Genomic DNA, 17,443 nt, shown 5'->3' with positions numbered 1-17,443 from the left:
AATCTGCAATGTCATCCAGCAGGACACTACCTATATCAAACACGTTCACAAGCGCATCAGAAACTATACAAGAAAGGTTGGCCAGATATTTAAATTTTACTAAAGGCTTTTTTTTGCCGTTCTCTTGTATGGTCCCTCCTTAACTTTCGGGAATAGTGACTGTAAAAATGTTTTGGAGAAAAAGACGATCACCATATATGATCACTTTCTGGACATTGAAACAGCCAACAGATGAAATTCATAAAGCCTGAAATGATTACTGGATCCCTTAATACATTTCCTCACTTATCCTGAAGTCTTTAAAAATGTTCACAATCCTTGGCCCCTTCACCATATCATCTCCACTGACAATATTGATGATGGTGCCAAGCATCATGAACCACCATGACAATTTGCTGTCAGGGCTGCCACCAAACATCTTCCAGGTGTTCCAGAGCACTGGCCTTCTAAAGTCACCACAGGTATGTGAAAGAAACAGACATCAATACCATGTCAGTGAGAATGATAGGCAGGTAGGATCTAAAAGATTAAAAAAAGGATTTAAAAGATTCAGTTCATTTCAGACAAAAGTAATAGTTCTTCAGATTAAATAACCAAAAAAGGATTTTCCTCTGAGATATCTTGTAACTATGTTTTTACTGCTTTAAACCACTTTATTATAAACCACCTTCTTCTGAATATTTTGTTTCTTGCCCAGCTTCAGGTCAAAATATAAAACTTCTTTTTTTTTCTCAGCAGTATTAAGAAATGGTGGTAGACAACCGGTAAGATGGACCCAGTTTCATTCTGCTTGGCAAGTTATGTTTGATGCAGTATTGTAAATAGCTACCCGGAGAAGGACTTATTTCGGCTTAAAGGTCAGGCAAATAAATATGACCGAACTAGTGAGTGCTCACTATAACCACCTCCTTTTGAATTTTGAAAAGTGCATCCTGATGATTATTTTGTATTCAACCTCTGCCCTCACAAACAGCCCTCAACTCAACCCAGTCTAGGTTTCCAAAAAAATGAGACTGGGAAACTCACTTTGCCTTTTTTAAATACATCCATTCATGGGACTCTCAAGTGACACAAAGATAAAATGCAACCCCGAAGATACTAAGATGCTACTACAATTAAGGAAATTAACTTTTAATACCATATTGTACCATTCGAACAGAGTGGAATGGAGGCACAGCAGTTAGCATCGCTGCTTAGCAGCACTGAACCCTGGGGTCAATTCCTAGGGTGCTATCTGTGTGCAGTTTTTACAGTACGTTCTCCCTGTGGTTGTGTGTTTTTGGCTGGGTGTTTCAGCTTCCTCACACAGCCCAAAGGTTAACCGGCTGCTGGAAGAACTGGCCCTGGTGTGTGTGTGTGTGTGTGTGTGTGTGTGTGTGTGTGTACGTGCCCTGCAATGGCCTGTCCAGGGTGTGCCCTGCCCTGCACACGTTTGTTTGCTGGGATACTCTCTGGCTCCCCCATGAACCTGAATTGGACAAAGCAGTGAGGAAATGGATGGATCCATTAAAATCAGTCACACTCACTACATGTAAAACCCTGACAACAGAATAAAGAATACAACCATGTTGCCAAATTAACTGGAAACATTTTACCTTTTGAGTTCAAAATGTTTAAGATTATCTGGAAGTTTTCCCCACATCTGGGACATCATTTCATAGATGTTTACTACTACAGGTTTTAAAGAGCATACAGTACATCCGCTCCTGTCGATGTAAACTCGGGAGTCTGGTGCTTAGAATCTGCTTGTAATAAACAGTAAACAATACTGTAATTTAGCAAGAAAATTACTTCTTAACCCTACCAAACACCATTGATTCCTAGCCATACTACAGTGAATGCATAATACAGTATATTCTAAAAACTAAAAATGATATTGTCTTTGCTTAAACTATCCATTAACATTTCTGTGTTACTTGATTTCACGACATCATGATCTAGGATTCATCATGTTCTAAAGACACCTAATGTTTTCTTTTTCAATTCACGATCATCTTCAGACAATTTAAAAAGGAAAAACTTTTCAAGGATTTTTTGGTGACGAAGAGACTGCAACATGGTCACTTGGTCTAAAAATACTCAGCGGTAATCTCAAGCTGCTGGCACCGAATCTAGATTTTATCTTTAAATGAATTAAGACAAGGCAAAAAGTCCCATATTTACAGAAGAATTAACCAGTTACAGGATAAGAGAGAGCTTCCTGCATTGTCTAATTGAGATGAATGCATCTATTCTTTTGGCAGAACTTGAATCCAATGATAAAGCACGCTCTCGACAGGACAATCATCTTTGATGAATTAAGAAGGAAGCAGCTAAGACAAGGATGAATCAAACAACTTCAGGGAAGGTATGAAAAAGAAAAGCTCATCAAGACCTCTTGAACTGAAGGAGCTTAGAGAAACAGGTTAAACAGAAAACAGGTTACAAATGAGAGTATGACATTTGGTTCATCTAGGCCATTTGGTAGGTAATAGATATACAAATCTCAGCCATTCATTCCTTGAAACCAACCAGGGTATCAGCTTCAGCAACATGGGTGGGTAGACTGTAAATAAGAATTTGGTCTATATAATGATGCCAACTTAGAGTACCCATCTAGGGAGCAGGTTGTTGTTACTGAAGAATTACAAGTACCATAATAGTACCACAGAGTACATCATCCCTCTGAGGGATTTAAACCCAGGAACCTCTGACACCACTTTGCCATCATTGGAAATAAGGTGTCAATGCTGTTTTACATATACTGTATATTTATACATAATCCTTTCTACATATAGCTGTGACTCACCTATATGACACCAGAGCACTTAAGATGAGAACAATTTTGAAATGTTACAGATTGGACATTGTGTATTATAAAAACAAATATTAGTAGTATATATGCATGTTTTGTTTTAAAGTATTACTCTCCAAAATCTGTATTCATGTTTTTGGTGTCATTCGTTTAATTTGTCCTTCTTGATTGACAGTGATAAAATGTACTAATTTGACAGACAGTTGCATTAGCACCAAATCACTGTATTAGTGAGAACAGGTGAGGTGATTTAACCTGTTTAATGTCAAGCCAGGTAAAAAAAAGAAAAACACAGTGAAGACATTATATGCCCTGTTTCTCAAGCAAACAACACTTTCATCCCAATGAACTTTTGCAGGTTGAACAAAATCTCCAGACTCGACTTGCCAGCATCGCAGCCAAATTGTCTTGAGTGATGAATGAAGTTTTTGTGCAAATCTTCATGATCGCTGTATAGTTGTATACAGGCTCAGCCTGGGAGGTCGAATTGTGATGTTGTGTCTAGTCGCTAAAGAACTCGATTTGTAGGGACTGACTGACAGCATCACACAAGTCCTCACTTGCTGCTGTCCTTCCTGTAGGCTCATCCTGCCATAACATCCCAGCCGGACAGCGCACAGCACGTCCGCAGGGTGCCCCATTCGCAACAGCTTTCTTCAAGGTGAAAATGTGATAGGTCTGCTCCACAGACTTGAGCCCCGTTAATCATTAGTGGGATCAGCTGAGATGACACAGACTATCTAGAGCTCAGAGATGGGTTAATAGCCAAACGTTGGTCCAGTCTCTGTAAGAGGAATGGGACAGAATCTCACAAGTCAGCATATGCAACCTAGTGCAACACATGTTACAGATATAAAAGCTGAATTGTTTCCAACTGAGGGCAATGTTTACTACCTGTTGCTATCACAGTAGGCTTTAAGAACAGTGCTAATCAGTGTAATGAATTTACTAATCCTAGTCCTGTCTGTTCAATACAATTTCATTGCACCTGCTAAAAAAGATTGGCATTTTCATGATAATATCTTCAGGAACTGCTTGCAATTATAAGTGATAAATTTCATTTCATTCTCTCTATATTTAACTGTGCTCTGTTAATATCTGTCAATGCAAACTGTAAAAAAGGTGAAGTTTTAAAACTGAGCTAAATAAAACTGCATTTCAGCCCCATCGGTCTCCCTTTCCCTGCTCTGCTCCACCACCAGAGTGAGAATTTAGAAATAAAGTGCAAGACACTCTCCCTGCGAGGCTTGCTGCTTGTCCATGGTGGCAAACATGACAGGACAAATCACAGCGCTCTGTCTGAAGATGACCTCAGATCTTGTTTACTCTTCTCTGTGGTTTCAGAGGTCAGACAACGACTGATGTGCTCTGTACAGTACCAGGATCGTGTTACAGTCACTCCTCACACAGAACTGGGAGGGGTAAAGAAAGCAAGAAACTGACAATCGACAAATACTGTAATCATATCAGAATATGATTCATATTATAACAGTTTTCTGTAGGCCATCAACTCAAAGTATCAGAATTAACCCATGAACATACCCTATCTAATTTCTGTTAACTATTCAATAAAACTTGAATATCATAACATGACCTTACTGGAGTACTGTGGAGTTGCTATTCCATGCTCACTGTATTACACTAGAACTAACAGGTGTTATTTTTCATTACCTTTCTTGAAGAGGTATCGCTTTTTCAAGGCCCGTGTTGGGGTTACAGCTAACAGAAACAAATCACCCCCTTCAGGGCTGGGAAACTTTGCCAAAATAGCTTTTAGTCATACTGGACTGAAATTCAACGCTCTGTGACTTTAGAGATGTATGACCTGTTCTGTGAGCAAATCAGCAAAATTATAATACCGAAACTGGATCTAGTCAATTACTCAGGAAAAAAAGTTGGGCTAAACTTTTCTTTTAGCCATGGCCTGAGAAGAAGAAAATGCCAAGGGCTACCTTCTCAGAGAGGGGAGAAGGCAGAGCTGATATACTTAGCACACCAGGTAACTATGACAACTAAATATCATTTGCAATATCATTGCATTCCTAAGTGCAGGACAAGTCTTCAACTGATACATACACAGGCTGTACAATCAATTAACTCTCGGTTTGGAAAACGGGTGACTTAAAATAATACTGTCAACTTTAATAGCAACATCTCACTGAAATATAAAAAAACATGCACATTCTTTTGTAAGCAGTTTATAAAACTCAGACAGTTAAGGTGAGGTTTAACCTCAGGGGAGCATGCGATATTCTCATTTTTTTTACAAATAGCCTATTCTCTGAAGGAGCAGTGATGATAGCCTAACTGGTTCCTCATATTCACGATATTCCTGATATTATGAGCAACCCTGGATAACAGGGAGCGGGAAAAAAAGCCATGTGTTTCTTTTAACAGCTCTTCATCTTCCTGGTTGCTCTTTAATAAGCAAATGTTTTAATCGGAATGAAAAAGAAAGGTTGTCAGTTCTGTCGCTTTTCGTTATGTACACGGTCTTAAACTCGGCTGAGGCTAATTATCAGTAAAGGCTTCGCTTTTTTAAAATCTGAATATCCATCGTGCAGACGTTCTGACGAGTGCGCTTTATCAATCTGAATTAAAATAAATTAAACACAACCCCCACTTAGATTTGCAACATTATTTTAAATCCCGATCAATGCTAATTGTATGAAGGAGTGGAAAAAAATAAACCTGTTTAATAAACCTCCACTCCTCCATACAGTGAAGATTAACTACAGTACATCAATGGTTACCATCAGCCTGATATTTTAAACTTCTGCTGTAACTGCACAGAAGACATGAATATCATAAACACGAATAACAGCATGCAAGTATAGCCCTCCCTTGGATTCGATACATTAGAAAGACTATAAATGGGAAGTCGGTGAATCATTCCAAGTTTTGTATTGACCACAAAAAACGGTATGGGGTATCAGCTTGCAGAGTTTTCCTTTTAAAAAAGGAAAGCGACGTTCCAGCAAAACTCTTACTAGGTTTTGGGGATGACGTCGAGAAGTGCTGAATTCATCAGGGACAAACGTGATAGGATTCATAATTGAATACTTCCTCAAATTCAGACATCTAAGCCTATGGGAAATCTGAAAACAAAGCTTAATTTCGTATTCCATGCCAGAGATGTTGCACTGAAAACGCAGAGGTGTATGAGATGAATTTTTGAACACGAAACATGGCAGTAAACGATTTTAACCCTTGCACGGAATTCTTTGTCGAAGATTTTTGGTTTACCATGAACTGCATGCCTAACTAAACATACTTTCGTCTTCGTCCTGCATACCTTTCACGAGTCCCGCATTGTATTAGTTTCAATCTTTACTCCTCATCATCTCTAACCAGAAAAATGACTGTATAATGCGATAGATATTACAGGTCAGATTGAATCTGAAGGAACAAGTGCCTTATGTCACCATCAACATGCTCCTCAATTTACAACCCGACTCTTGTTCGGTTCAGGCTGAAAATCACGTTTGTGGTAGAACATGCGAGTGCAAGACAGGTCAAAATTGATTCACCTGGAGCTTCAAACAGCTGCTTTGTGAAACGGAAGGAATTTACGCACTTGATCGTGTTTCTGAAAATATGCATATCATTCATGAAACACTTTTTGGTATGTGATACGTGATTGCACTCTTGCTCGGTTAATAATACTGAAAGAATCAAGCACATTTTTTTTAATTACACAGATTTATTAAAGTACATATGATACGCACAGTTCAGACGTTTAACTTAAACGAAATCACAGCTATCCAATGTTTAGCGAGTGCGGATGTTTGTTTCTTGAGTTCCGGAGCAGTTATTCATTTCTCTTATAATTTTGAGCTGTTTTCTCCTCGCAAACTCTCATCTAGACAAAGTGAACCAGACATCATGCACAGAAACTCTCCTCCACACCCCCGCGAGAGGGAAAAAAACCCGAAACATTTCTTGCAAAGACTCGATACAGCAGAGTGAGGATATCAGTAACAGCTCACATTGTAACCCGCACTGGGATGCGCAAATATCCGCTCGCTGTGGTAGCTCTCGGTGATAACCCGATAAGATCAGAGGGGAAAAAAAACATCCTAAAGTACATATTGAGGACACACAAGGTTGTAGCGTGTAGTGTTTCAATATTTTTTGCATGCAAATGAGAGCACTTTAATGTCTTATAAAAACGGTTTACCTTGTAACTGCGCCGATAAAGACTCCTGGTGCTGCTGGTATTTCACTGCCAGTGCCTCCGTTCTCTTGAGCTGCTTGTGCATTTCGTACGATATCATCGCGCCATAAATTAGTCCAAAAACCAGGGTGAGCAACAGGAGAGACTGGAAGATCTTTTTTTGTTTCCTGGAGCACATTCCGTTGCCCATAGTCACCCCCTTTCCCAGATGACCCGGCACCCCACAGGCAGCGAAACTTCGGATAACTTTTCCCAACTTTGGTTTTCTCTTCTCTCAACTTTCCCAGCTCCGAAATGTGACGCGCATCTCAACCGGCCGCTCCAGGCGAGGGGGGAAGTGGTCTGGGCTGTGCTGGCTGCTGCGAAATGGTGCAGAAATTGAGCGAAACGCCTTCCCAGCAAAAGAAAATAAAGTTCCCAACACTTCGCTACTCTCTGTGGACGGGAATTGTTGGACTACGACTGGATTGCCAAGTTTATTCGCTTTCTTCATTGGGCGATGAAGGGTTTCTGTGCCGTCGGTGCCTGAAGATTGCTTTTCTCCTTGGCGAAAAACAGTCGGCAACACAAACCCATTGAAAAGGGACTCCCTAGTTTTTCCTCTGTGCAGCGCAACCAGCGAGGCCTACACGGTACCTTTAACTTTAGTTACGTGTCACCTACAAGTAGCCACCGTCCAACGGCAATCCTGAAGGAAGTCCCTCCCCACGTAGGATAACACATTTTCATGTCCCCGCCCCGTTGGAAGTAGAAGTTTTCTAATGGACGCCCCCCGTGTTCGTCTAGTGACCTCGGAATGTGTGTGTGTTGGGGGGGCGTCTTCTGCTATGCGGGAGTGCGCTATTTTCGAAGACATCTAAATAGACCCCAGTATCGTGTGGTATGCCGTTCATACTTTCCTATGGTTTCAATTAACTTACTGTGTGACAAGTGGGAAGACGCAAGTAAAAGTAAATTTAAAAAAAATCCTCCTGCAAACCTTTAAAATGAGGGGTGTAGCTGAAGAGGATAGGTTATTGGTCATGTAAAACACAAACATTTAATCCGCAGCCAATTCTCCAAAAGAAGACAACATAGAAAATGACAAGACATTGCACTTTATTAGAATCACTGTAAACAGATGACAGTTATATGACAAGTAATGCAAAACATTTCCAGTTGTTTGTTTGTTTTGTTTTTTACCAGAAAGTATTAAGATTAGATGTGCTTAGAAGTACAGTAAACCCTCAGTTTAATGGACTTCGGGGGAGGGGTGCCTGTTATTGTCCAAAGTTAAATCACAAATGATGTTTTTTTCAGCCTAAAAAATACATTATATGAGAATTTTTAATCTTTCGAATTATTTTTTTTGCAAATCATCGCAGTCCATGGATATTGTTCGTGGGCCTTTTTGATCATAAATATACAAGCTCTTTATTTAATGTGTTGTAAATATACTGTATAAAATTCTCTGAAGCGTACGAAATGCAAATACCTTTCATAATCAACTGATATAGTGATAAACCTATAGTGTATTATTGAGATTCCTGAATTTAAACTTATATAGTATTTATTATTTGTACAAAATCAGGTATATTTGCTTTAAAAAAATCCCATTTAGCAGATTTTGTCAGTAAAACAGAAATTTCACTGTTTATACTGTATTTGTACATATAAATTTCACATTTCATGAGACTACAGGTTATTCGATTTTACAAAACAGTGTTCAGTAATTAAAAGTGCACACCCAGTAAAGAACATTTACTTGTGTGCTTGTTAAAAAAAAACAAGTAACATCCACCAAGAAACTCAACATCCCAAAGAAAATGAGAACAAAAAATAAAGACCCAAATACACCAGAATTAACACTTGTGTAGTTTGGATGGTCAAGCAGAAGACTGAGATTGATATCCGTACGTCAAGGTTTTCCACGTATTAAATTTTACTTATCTACGCTCTTACAGTAATTAACTGTGTCAAGTGTAATGTTAAGCGTTTTTATTTAATATGATGGCTTTTGGAGATGTTTTGGGTATCTTTTGTAGAATAATACTGTATTTATATACTAAGGCATTGTAATTATTCTATACCCTTCCAGAATTAATTGCGTTTTGGAGCATTTAAAAGCAAAACAAATAGTAACCTGCGAATCTTTAAAATCATCTCTAAAGAGACAAACGAGCCACCCTTTTGTAAAATGTTGAAGGCAGTCAGGCCGTGTAGCTCTTTCCACTGGAGCCAGACCTCGTACAGCACCAGGAGCTCATGCTAGACATGAAACCACACACTTGCACAACAATTTAAACTGAAAAACAAGAACTGCAATGTCATTTCTCTGTACTTTAATGACAGAGGTTTACTTCCTGGTATGGAGATAAATTGTCTCAAAATAGTCAATTTTATACTTGTTTCCCAGCTGTAAGATCTTTTAAGATTAAGCTCTTAATTGCACAAAGTCAAACAGGAGTGGTGCGATTTTGTGCAATGCACGAAAAGCTTTTAAGCTTCCATGAACAATGGCAAACATCCTTTGTTATTACACAAAACAGAGTGCTACACATGGACATATTGACATCACATTTACTCATTGTTATAAACTGGAAATGAGGTAGCTTACACGTGGAATGAATAAGAACTAGGCATAAAAAAAATGAGAGGTTATCTTGGCCGAACCAGTGAACCCACACAGATGGATGCAGGAAACACTGAACACTGCCAACAGTGAAAGCAGTCCATACATCCCTGCCCAGACATTACAAAACAAAGGCATAATTCAATCAATTCTTTTAGAACAGCTATGAAAGAATAGACAATAGCTGTTTTTACAGCACCACAAAATCAGGCCGACGCACACAGACCACAAGAGAACTAATTTAGTCCCACTTTAGTTGTGACCATGTACAATACTAGAATAACTTTTAAAAGGAGTTCAAAATGTCTTCTTAAGGTCAAGTGCTTCTTCTTTCCTTTAGTGCAAAAGCATCTTGTGATTAACTCTGCATCTTCACCCATAGAAAAATACTATAAAAACCTACAAAATATGCAATGCCATACAAAATTCATTAGTATCAAAGCAGCAGTTTTAACTTTCATAGTAAATTTGTATGATAAGTGAAACTGCAGAAGAAAAACATAAGGTAATAAGATAAATCCTGTTAACATGTACAAATAAAATGTTAGATAATTAAGCACATCTCCATTAAACAATACAAAAGATGTTTAGAATGAGTCCGAGTCGGATATTAGCAGAAATATTCAGAATGCTACAAAATGTCATTTTCAACTCAAATGCATTTGTGCAACTAATTGATGTATGGTCTTACTATGGGTAAAACTACAAATAACTACAATTTACTAACCTTATATTACAGTATAAATATGAGTATTTTAATAACAATATTAAATCATTTTCAAGTAATCATTCTTACAAAAAAAGTAAACAAGGAATGATTAACTTCAATTGATCTCTTTAAATAAAGGACTTTGATCTAACCCTCACCTCTAAAAGCACTAACCACATACTGTATTTAAATATCTTCACAACTCTTCATCGGCATAAAGTAAAGGCTCAACTTCTGGAACTTTCTTCAGGACCAGCAGGTTTTGTTGAGTGTACTTTTGCTTTCGATACAAAACGAACTGTGCAGAGATCTGAAGTCATGCTTGTCAAGGAAACGCACAGCTCATGGAAAAATATAAATGAACCATGTTTAGAAAAATAAATCAATATCTGGGGTCATTTTTGCTTTCAATAGTCTCTTCGCTCCTGCAGAATTAAAAGGGTGGGCTGAAGTCTAATAAGGACAACCTGTTCAGCACTCTTTAGAATACAGGGCAAGAATTTGAAATGAGAGTTACTGTATAAAATAATACAAACAAATTAAAGCATGCAGCTAAACTGCTCAGAGCCCAGGGAGAACAAGGTGACACTAGTTGCCCTCAGCTGTACGACTGCCCCAATCCTCAGGTGACACCCCTATTGTATGTTGCGGAATGAAACTTGATAGAGAAAAAAACATAGGAGACTACGAAATGTAATTTAGTCGAATCTTAAAAGAGCCTGCAAGTCCACTGATCTGGAGTCATGTGAAAAACACTGCTACAATGCACAGTACACCAAACTTAAAAGGAAAAAAATGTTCTCAATCCATCTAAGCATATTTAGAACTGTCCGAAGCCTGTTTCAAAGTAAAAGGATACAAAGAAGTCCAGGAAAAGCACACCAAGGCTTCCAATTAGCCAGGCCAAATGATTGAGGATAAAGACGCCCTCTGAACCTTTCAATGCAGGCAGCATTACAATAAGACTGAGCCCATACGTCCCATTGCCCATCATAGCCAACGCAAACAGCAGGTAGGACGTTCCTTCTGTCGACTGTCTTTTAAACTGCAAAATACAGGACAACAACAACAGAAAGTATGTCAGCTGGCACCACGGTTACTGAAAATCATCCATATAGATGTCATATTACACAACAAAAAAGCCACCTTATTTTTCTGGGCTATAACACTTACATTTTTGTACAGTTGTGGAAATCGAGATGCAAGGTAGAATACTGAAGACAAATAGCCAAAGGCATAGCCAGAGATCTCCAACACATTAGTGGAATTCTGTTGTAGAGAAAGGTTGAAAATAATTTTGAATAACATAAAAATACAATTCCTTTATTCAAAAGCACACATTTTCCCCGTCTCAGAGTTGCTTTAAGAAAGGTCATTTTTACTTTTCAGTGGACCTTGGACAGACGGTGTACCCTGAACAGAAGTTAATGGTGAGATTTAGAATGAATTTACTTGTATTTTGAACTTTTAAAGTCTAACAGACAACACCTAAAGGAAATGGTTGTCTTGAAAACTCTGTACAGAAACTTGTGTTTTTTGGCGGTCTATTTCCTGTCGTGCGCTCTTGAAAACGAGGGTCAGACATTTTGAATTCTGGATAGGCACTACAGGGGGACCCATCCTCATCATGAGGCTGCCTGCAGTAGGACAGCTGTTTGTCTCTCCTAGATGAAACCACAGATTCTTCCCTAAACCATACAAAAACAAAGCCAATGTACCTCCACCCCAATCACAGTCCTCATGTTTACAAGGTTTAATCAGCAGATTTAAAAATCAAGACTACCATAACTTGCAGAACACAGTCAGTGGTATTTGCCCCAAAATAAACTTTTATGTCACATTTATTTTTTAATGAGTATGTCAGTGTTTTGACAAATAAGGACTCATTTTCACACCAAAAGCCAAGTTGTTCAAAATATGAATGGACTCCAGAAAGGGTGTTCCCTCAGAATACAGGTTAATCTCTATGGTTCAACAGCAACCAAGTTTCCCTAAGGGGCAGCTCGTAATTGGCCAAATACTGCTGGGGTAGATTTCACATTGGCTGACCAGGATCTTCACAGCTTACTCCAAAACAGTACTTCCTGCGACACACTGGGTACCCGGAGGCTCACTGCTACATCAGTAAGCAAAGCACCACCCCACCAACCAGCACTGACGCACCTGGAAGGCACTGCGACGGTCACAGTGTCAAAACATGAATGGTTCTGATAGAAGGAGCAAACCCACAGGTATTCAATCTCCAAAATGCCACAATTTAATGGCATTTAGAAAACAAGGGTTTTCGCTACGCAGTCTCTAAAAGAGCCACAATATAACAAACTAACGAAGTTCCACTAGTTCAAACTTATAAAGACTGTTAGGAATAAAAATAAATAAATGGAGGAATTTCTGCATTTTTACCTCCTTCCTATGTTTCTTAAGGCTGTCAAAGGTGGAATAATAATGGCAAGTTCATCTGTAAGCGTTCCGTCCTGATATCAGAGGAACCCACCGGCAATTATACACCACACAGAGCAGGAATGTACAGCTCTCCTGCTGGTGGACACTGGCGATGACCATCTCTGGTGTATACTGTTGTTCATGGCAGTGCGTCCCTAAAGGTTTCATCATGTCATCTTTCATGACAGCTTTTATGATGTGTTTGATCGACAAGGTCAGCCAAGTTCATAAGCCTCTTGCATTCAAAATGTTCTTAACCAAAAGGCATCAAGCACAGATCTAACATTATAATACTATATTTCAGTGACAGTACTTACCACCTGTGGATTTAAATTCTCTATCTTTTTCTCTTCCAATAGTTTGGGAAGCACCGAGCAAACTGTAGTAAATGCCAAACACCAGACACAACAAATCCATTTCAGCCAAGGGTTTTCTGAAGAAGCCAAAGTCGAGAGTAAAATTACTCATTGACACATCACACACCTGAAATCAATACTGCATTCTCATTCAATAAAACCTGAAAGGCACACAGCTAGTACTGAAAAACACTACAGCAGTTACTTCCCTACTAAATCCACTTATAGTTATTCATGATGTTTATGCGAGTTCACAACCGTGTTAAACATACAATTTGAAGTTATCAAAGAACATAAATAGTTGCATAAAGGGTAAAGAGGCAGAGGAATGAAATTTTGAATAATAAGTTGATTCCTATAAACATAAGTGTTTTGCATTAACTCAGTAACAGAGTCATTAATCAGGCATTGCACATCTCACTGGAGACTATTACAGGAGCAAGAAAAGCAACAAACAGTTTCAAACCTCCAGCTGGGAATTCTGCCTGTGCTCTGCGATCAATCAAAGATTACTCTGGTCAATTTCAGCATTGGGAGGCATTTAGAGTGCCTTGCATTCAGAAGGGATGTACTGGTATTCTTGTCATAATCAGAAACTCCCAATCCAGAGGGTTCAGTGATCTTTTTGGGATGCAAGGTGTTAGCCTTGTAATGACTGCAGAGCTCTTCCTTGGTTTGTGACAACTGCCTCTCAGCACTAAGACATTTTTAACATGCTGCACATGTGTGTTTAATTCTGCTTCATTCTGTTTAACTTGCTAAGGGTCCCCAAGCTTCTGAAGGACTTGTGAAAGTTAACGCAAAGTCTTAAAAGCATGAAGCTTCAGAGAGCTGTGCATCAATGACTGACCTCTATGGAAGAATTCTATACTTTTAATCTATTTTCCCAGCAGTTATTCTCATGATCTACACAGTTCCTACATCTTTAGAGACCAAAAGAATGAACTATGTAAGCATGCATTATAAATGCCATGAAGTATTTATACCCATTTTAAAATTCAGGTAAAAGAGATCATTTGCTCCACTTCAAACCCTCATGTATAAGAGTTCTATGTTGTAAACACAGGAGCTACATCATTTGTAATAAACATCAGCCTTGGACTGCTTCACTTTGAAAGGCATATAGGGAAAAAGAACAAAAACGCATTAGGAGTTGGACTGGAGTTGCTCCAGACTGCACACACTGAAGGGTCCTGGGTTCAAATCCCAGGCAGGACACAGCTATTATACCTTTGTAGTTCAAGTAGGGATCTGCATCAGCGTGCTTAGGCTGCAAAGGAACAAGTAAAGGTTTATTCCGTGCTGGAAAGAGAAAAGAAACAACATTTTGACTGTGGAGCCTTCTTCGGGCGAAATATAAAACTGCGACACCCGAAGAAGGCTCCACAGCCGAAATGTTGTTTCTTTTCTTCTCTTTCCAGCACGGAATAAACCTTTACTTGTTCCTGTTGTACCCTTGACCAAGGGACTTTTCTCAGAAAAAAAAAGCACCTGTAAATGCACTGTTGTTCAAAGGGGGAACTTCCCAAGTCAACATCTGTAAATGATGTCATTTACATTCTCAGTAAATCAGAATTTGTTCTCAAAAGACTCATTTGATTAATAAAGAATTAAAAAAAAAAAATCAATTGAATGCTGTCCTAAAGGGGTGTCTCTTTAGCCATAATCAATGAAACTGAGATTTCATTTTTTTTTTTACTTAAGCCTGCCTGTTTCATTGTGTGCTCTTTAATTTCTTAAAGCATGTGTACTGGTGACAAAAGTTTTCTGTAATATAACAGAGCAATGCTGTACTGCAACCCCTCACCAAAATCTCCAAATCTCAATATAATCTAGTCATCTGCTGCTATCTCATTCCTGGGACTTTCTTACAGTTGCTCTCTCTTTGTAAAGACAGTATGTTTGTACTAGTTCTTCTACAAATATACATACACCCGGAATGCACTCAAACACCACAAAAGTGCTTACTTTGAGACTTTGCATTCTTCAGTTTGTAATACAGAAATTGGGAGATCAGAATCACATCAGTGAAGATATAAAAGACTGCAGTTACAATCTGAAAAAGCAACATGCAAAACACAATCAAGTCTGAGTAGACAAAAAGCACATGGAGTTATACAAAAAGGGCTAAATGATCTGATTCTTTACAAAGCAGGGTATGAAGCTTTAATGACAAGTCTTGATTGGGCGAGTCTTTGATTGAAGTCAGATCATACTGTCGTTAATTGTACATGAGGCAAATTTAACGTTTGCTGAAACCTCAGCTGGTTATTACCCTGTGCAAATATACTTAAAATTATAGGCGTGTCAAGTATAAATCAAACTGCAGTCCCCGATCTTCAATGACTATCACTCCACTAGCAGTTTGTAGCTGCAGTTGTGCAGTATCGGAAAAATATTGTGTTTTAATCCTCAACGTCTTGTGCTTAGCAGTGGAAATGCTGCACCTTAGTACATACACTGTGGTTGGGCCACAATTATTGGCTTATATACAATACTGGTGGTACTGTCAAAGCTGCAACCTTCTTTCTATTTGCATGAGATTCACACAGTGCTGTCGGTTACCTGAATAGGAAGCTGGTTGGTTAAATAACACCCAACAAAGTTGCTGAGGTCTCCACTCAGTAAAAAAAGCAGGAACCCCAGGGAAACAGCCTGCTCCACTCTTCCGTGTCTGTAGGCCTCGTAAACTTGACTGGAGACAAAGAAACACAAGAGGACAAAACTACACGTGATGGATTATTCTGATGACTTCGCTTTTTTAGAAGAAAAGGCTGTTACCTTCACGACATTTGTCCTCAGAGGTTGAGTACGATGACCATAACTGTTGTAAAAGAGGCACGGATACAAATGCTTACAATTATTTTGAGTCGAAGCAAGCAAACCATACTGCATAGGCATATATTTCAGCTGTGTCCGGTCTTTTTGAAAGCAAATGACAGTATCGCTGCTTTGGAGTTGGGATCCCTTAACGCTATTTTAACAGCGAAAACCAGCTGTAACTGATCATTAAACACAGGCGAGGTTGAGGGCTACTTACGGTAAGGTTGACAGAAGAAAACAGAGCATGGAGACCAGGCCTATGACAACACTCCAATACTCCCACGTGTTGTCCACGCATTCGTTTAACAGGTACAGGACCCACGGAGTCCCGTTTACACACAGACCCGAGGAACCGTTCCTGATGACATAGGGCGACACCTTCTCCAGCTGTCGCACAGAAGCCATAGTTGGTGTGAGTTTCTCCGGGAGGTTTAGTTTATCCTTCCAATCTGGGCTGTATATAACACGTCTGTGTACAGATTTTTTTTTTTTACAGGAAAGTATCCACCGGGTCGAGGTTACAGCCACAGATGTGTAAGGTTTAAAGTCTGGTGTCATTTATCGGGCCTGTCAAGACATGAAGACCAATGATCAGATTTACGTCAATCCATCCATTTTGTTGTAAAAAAAACTACGAAGCCCACACATTGCAAACCTATCCACGCCAATGTAATTGAAAATTAAGTTTATTTTTTTAAAATCAAAAGATTCTAATGTAAAGCCAACTTTTCAAAATCAGTTGCCATTCCTACATGGCTCTGCGAAACTCAACAGATTTATTATAAGATAGGTATCCAAATGCAAATAAAGGTTAAATGCAAAATGAAGTGCGGTCGCAGAAAATATGATTTGCATTCGGTTTAGCTACGATTCATTCTGCTGTGGTTCAAACATCTTGACAGTCTCCGTAGAGACTGAAACCACACTGTAATTTAACTATTTCACAAACGATTTGACAAAGCCTACAGAATAGAACACATTTTATTCTAGGATATTGGTACTGTCTCCAAACCTTGGCTGAACGTTTTCAACCGCCTCCCTCCTTCTCGCTTCGCAACGACAATCCATTCTAACAGAAGCCCTTATTTTCTAACAAGATTAGTTGTCCCCCCACCCCCCTCCTAATACAATATTACTAATTGCCAACGCATCCGTAACAGCTGTAAATTTTATAGCCGTTCATCCCCGGAACAATATTTATGATCCTAAAAAACCAACCAGAGCGTCGCTTCCGTTGTCGCTTTAGTCCCCCCTTCCGAGACCGCACGAAGAGCCAGAATAAAGAACAGCGCCCTCTGCTGGGCGTAGTACTGAACTGTTTGCATGCCGCAATGAATAATTCATTGGTTTTATATGAATAATTAATTACCCGATCAAAAATTAATTACTGTATGGATGTAAATCATGTATCTATAGCGCCACCTGCTTGTCCTCCAGCACCATTAACAGCAGCAATCTGATGTTCCTTAAGGTCTTCCTTGAGGTTCCTCATAGTTGTGCAGAACTGGCCCTTATGACTAATTGTGTTTTA

At 39.0% G+C, this 17,443-nt stretch overlaps 2 protein-coding genes across 3 annotated transcripts in view; both read right to left on the bottom strand.

Moving 5' to 3' along the window:
• The window catches only part of golim4a (golgi integral membrane protein 4a), a 31,315-nt gene extending 23,654 nt beyond the window's left edge, over nucleotides 1-7,661 (bottom strand). The window contains exon 1 of the mRNA XM_006637565.3: nucleotides 6,975-7,661. Coding sequence (XP_006637628.2) covers nucleotides 6,975-7,161 — 187 coding nt within the window. The 5' untranslated portion in view covers nucleotides 7,162-7,661. The remainder of the gene's footprint in view (nucleotides 1-6,974) is intronic.
• A 391-nt stretch (nucleotides 7,662-8,052) lies between these two features.
• On the bottom strand, nucleotides 8,053-17,126 carry slc66a1l (solute carrier family 66 member 1 like). Of its 2 annotated transcripts, XM_015360917.2 has the most exons (9): nucleotides 16,925-17,126; nucleotides 16,130-16,479; nucleotides 15,655-15,784; nucleotides 15,058-15,145; nucleotides 13,051-13,166; nucleotides 11,465-11,560; nucleotides 11,151-11,336; nucleotides 10,450-10,601; nucleotides 8,053-9,981 (listed from the first exon to the last, which is right to left on the bottom strand). In XM_015360917.2, the coding sequence occupies exons 2-8, from the start codon at nucleotides 16,468-16,470 to the stop codon at nucleotides 10,488-10,490; spliced, it is 1,071 nt and encodes a 356-aa protein (XP_015216403.1). In that variant the 5' UTR covers nucleotides 16,471-16,479; nucleotides 16,925-17,126; the 3' UTR covers nucleotides 8,053-9,981; nucleotides 10,450-10,487. The 2 variants fall into 2 exon arrangements, with proteins under 2 accessions (XP_015216403.1, XP_015216402.1); XM_015360916.2 differs by having other exon boundaries at nucleotides 8,053-10,601.
• Between the last annotated feature and the right edge of the window lie 317 nt (nucleotides 17,127-17,443).

This window comes from Lepisosteus oculatus, chromosome 13 (genome assembly GCF_040954835.1).
Source record: "Lepisosteus oculatus isolate fLepOcu1 chromosome 13, fLepOcu1.hap2, whole genome shotgun sequence".
In the NCBI taxonomy this organism is placed as follows: domain Eukaryota; kingdom Metazoa; phylum Chordata; class Actinopteri; order Semionotiformes; family Lepisosteidae; genus Lepisosteus; species Lepisosteus oculatus.
Note: the sequence above shows the minus strand (reverse complement) of the source record. Positions and strands in the feature narration are given on the sequence as shown.

Excerpts from the sequence above, each read along its gene's own strand:
- slc66a1l (XM_015360916.2), bottom strand. The coding sequence starts at position 16,470 with ATGACACCAGACTTTAAACCTTACACATCTGTGGCTGTAACCTCGACC. Across the intron at positions 11,561-13,050 it reads AGAATTTAAATCCACAGGTG|AATTCCACTAATGTGTTGGA; the intron begins GTAAGTACTGTC and ends TCTCTACAACAG. Across the intron at positions 10,602-11,150 it reads TGCTTTTCCTGGACTTCTTT|ATCTCTGCACAGTTCGTTTT; the intron begins GTATCCTTTTAC and ends GCATGACTTCAG.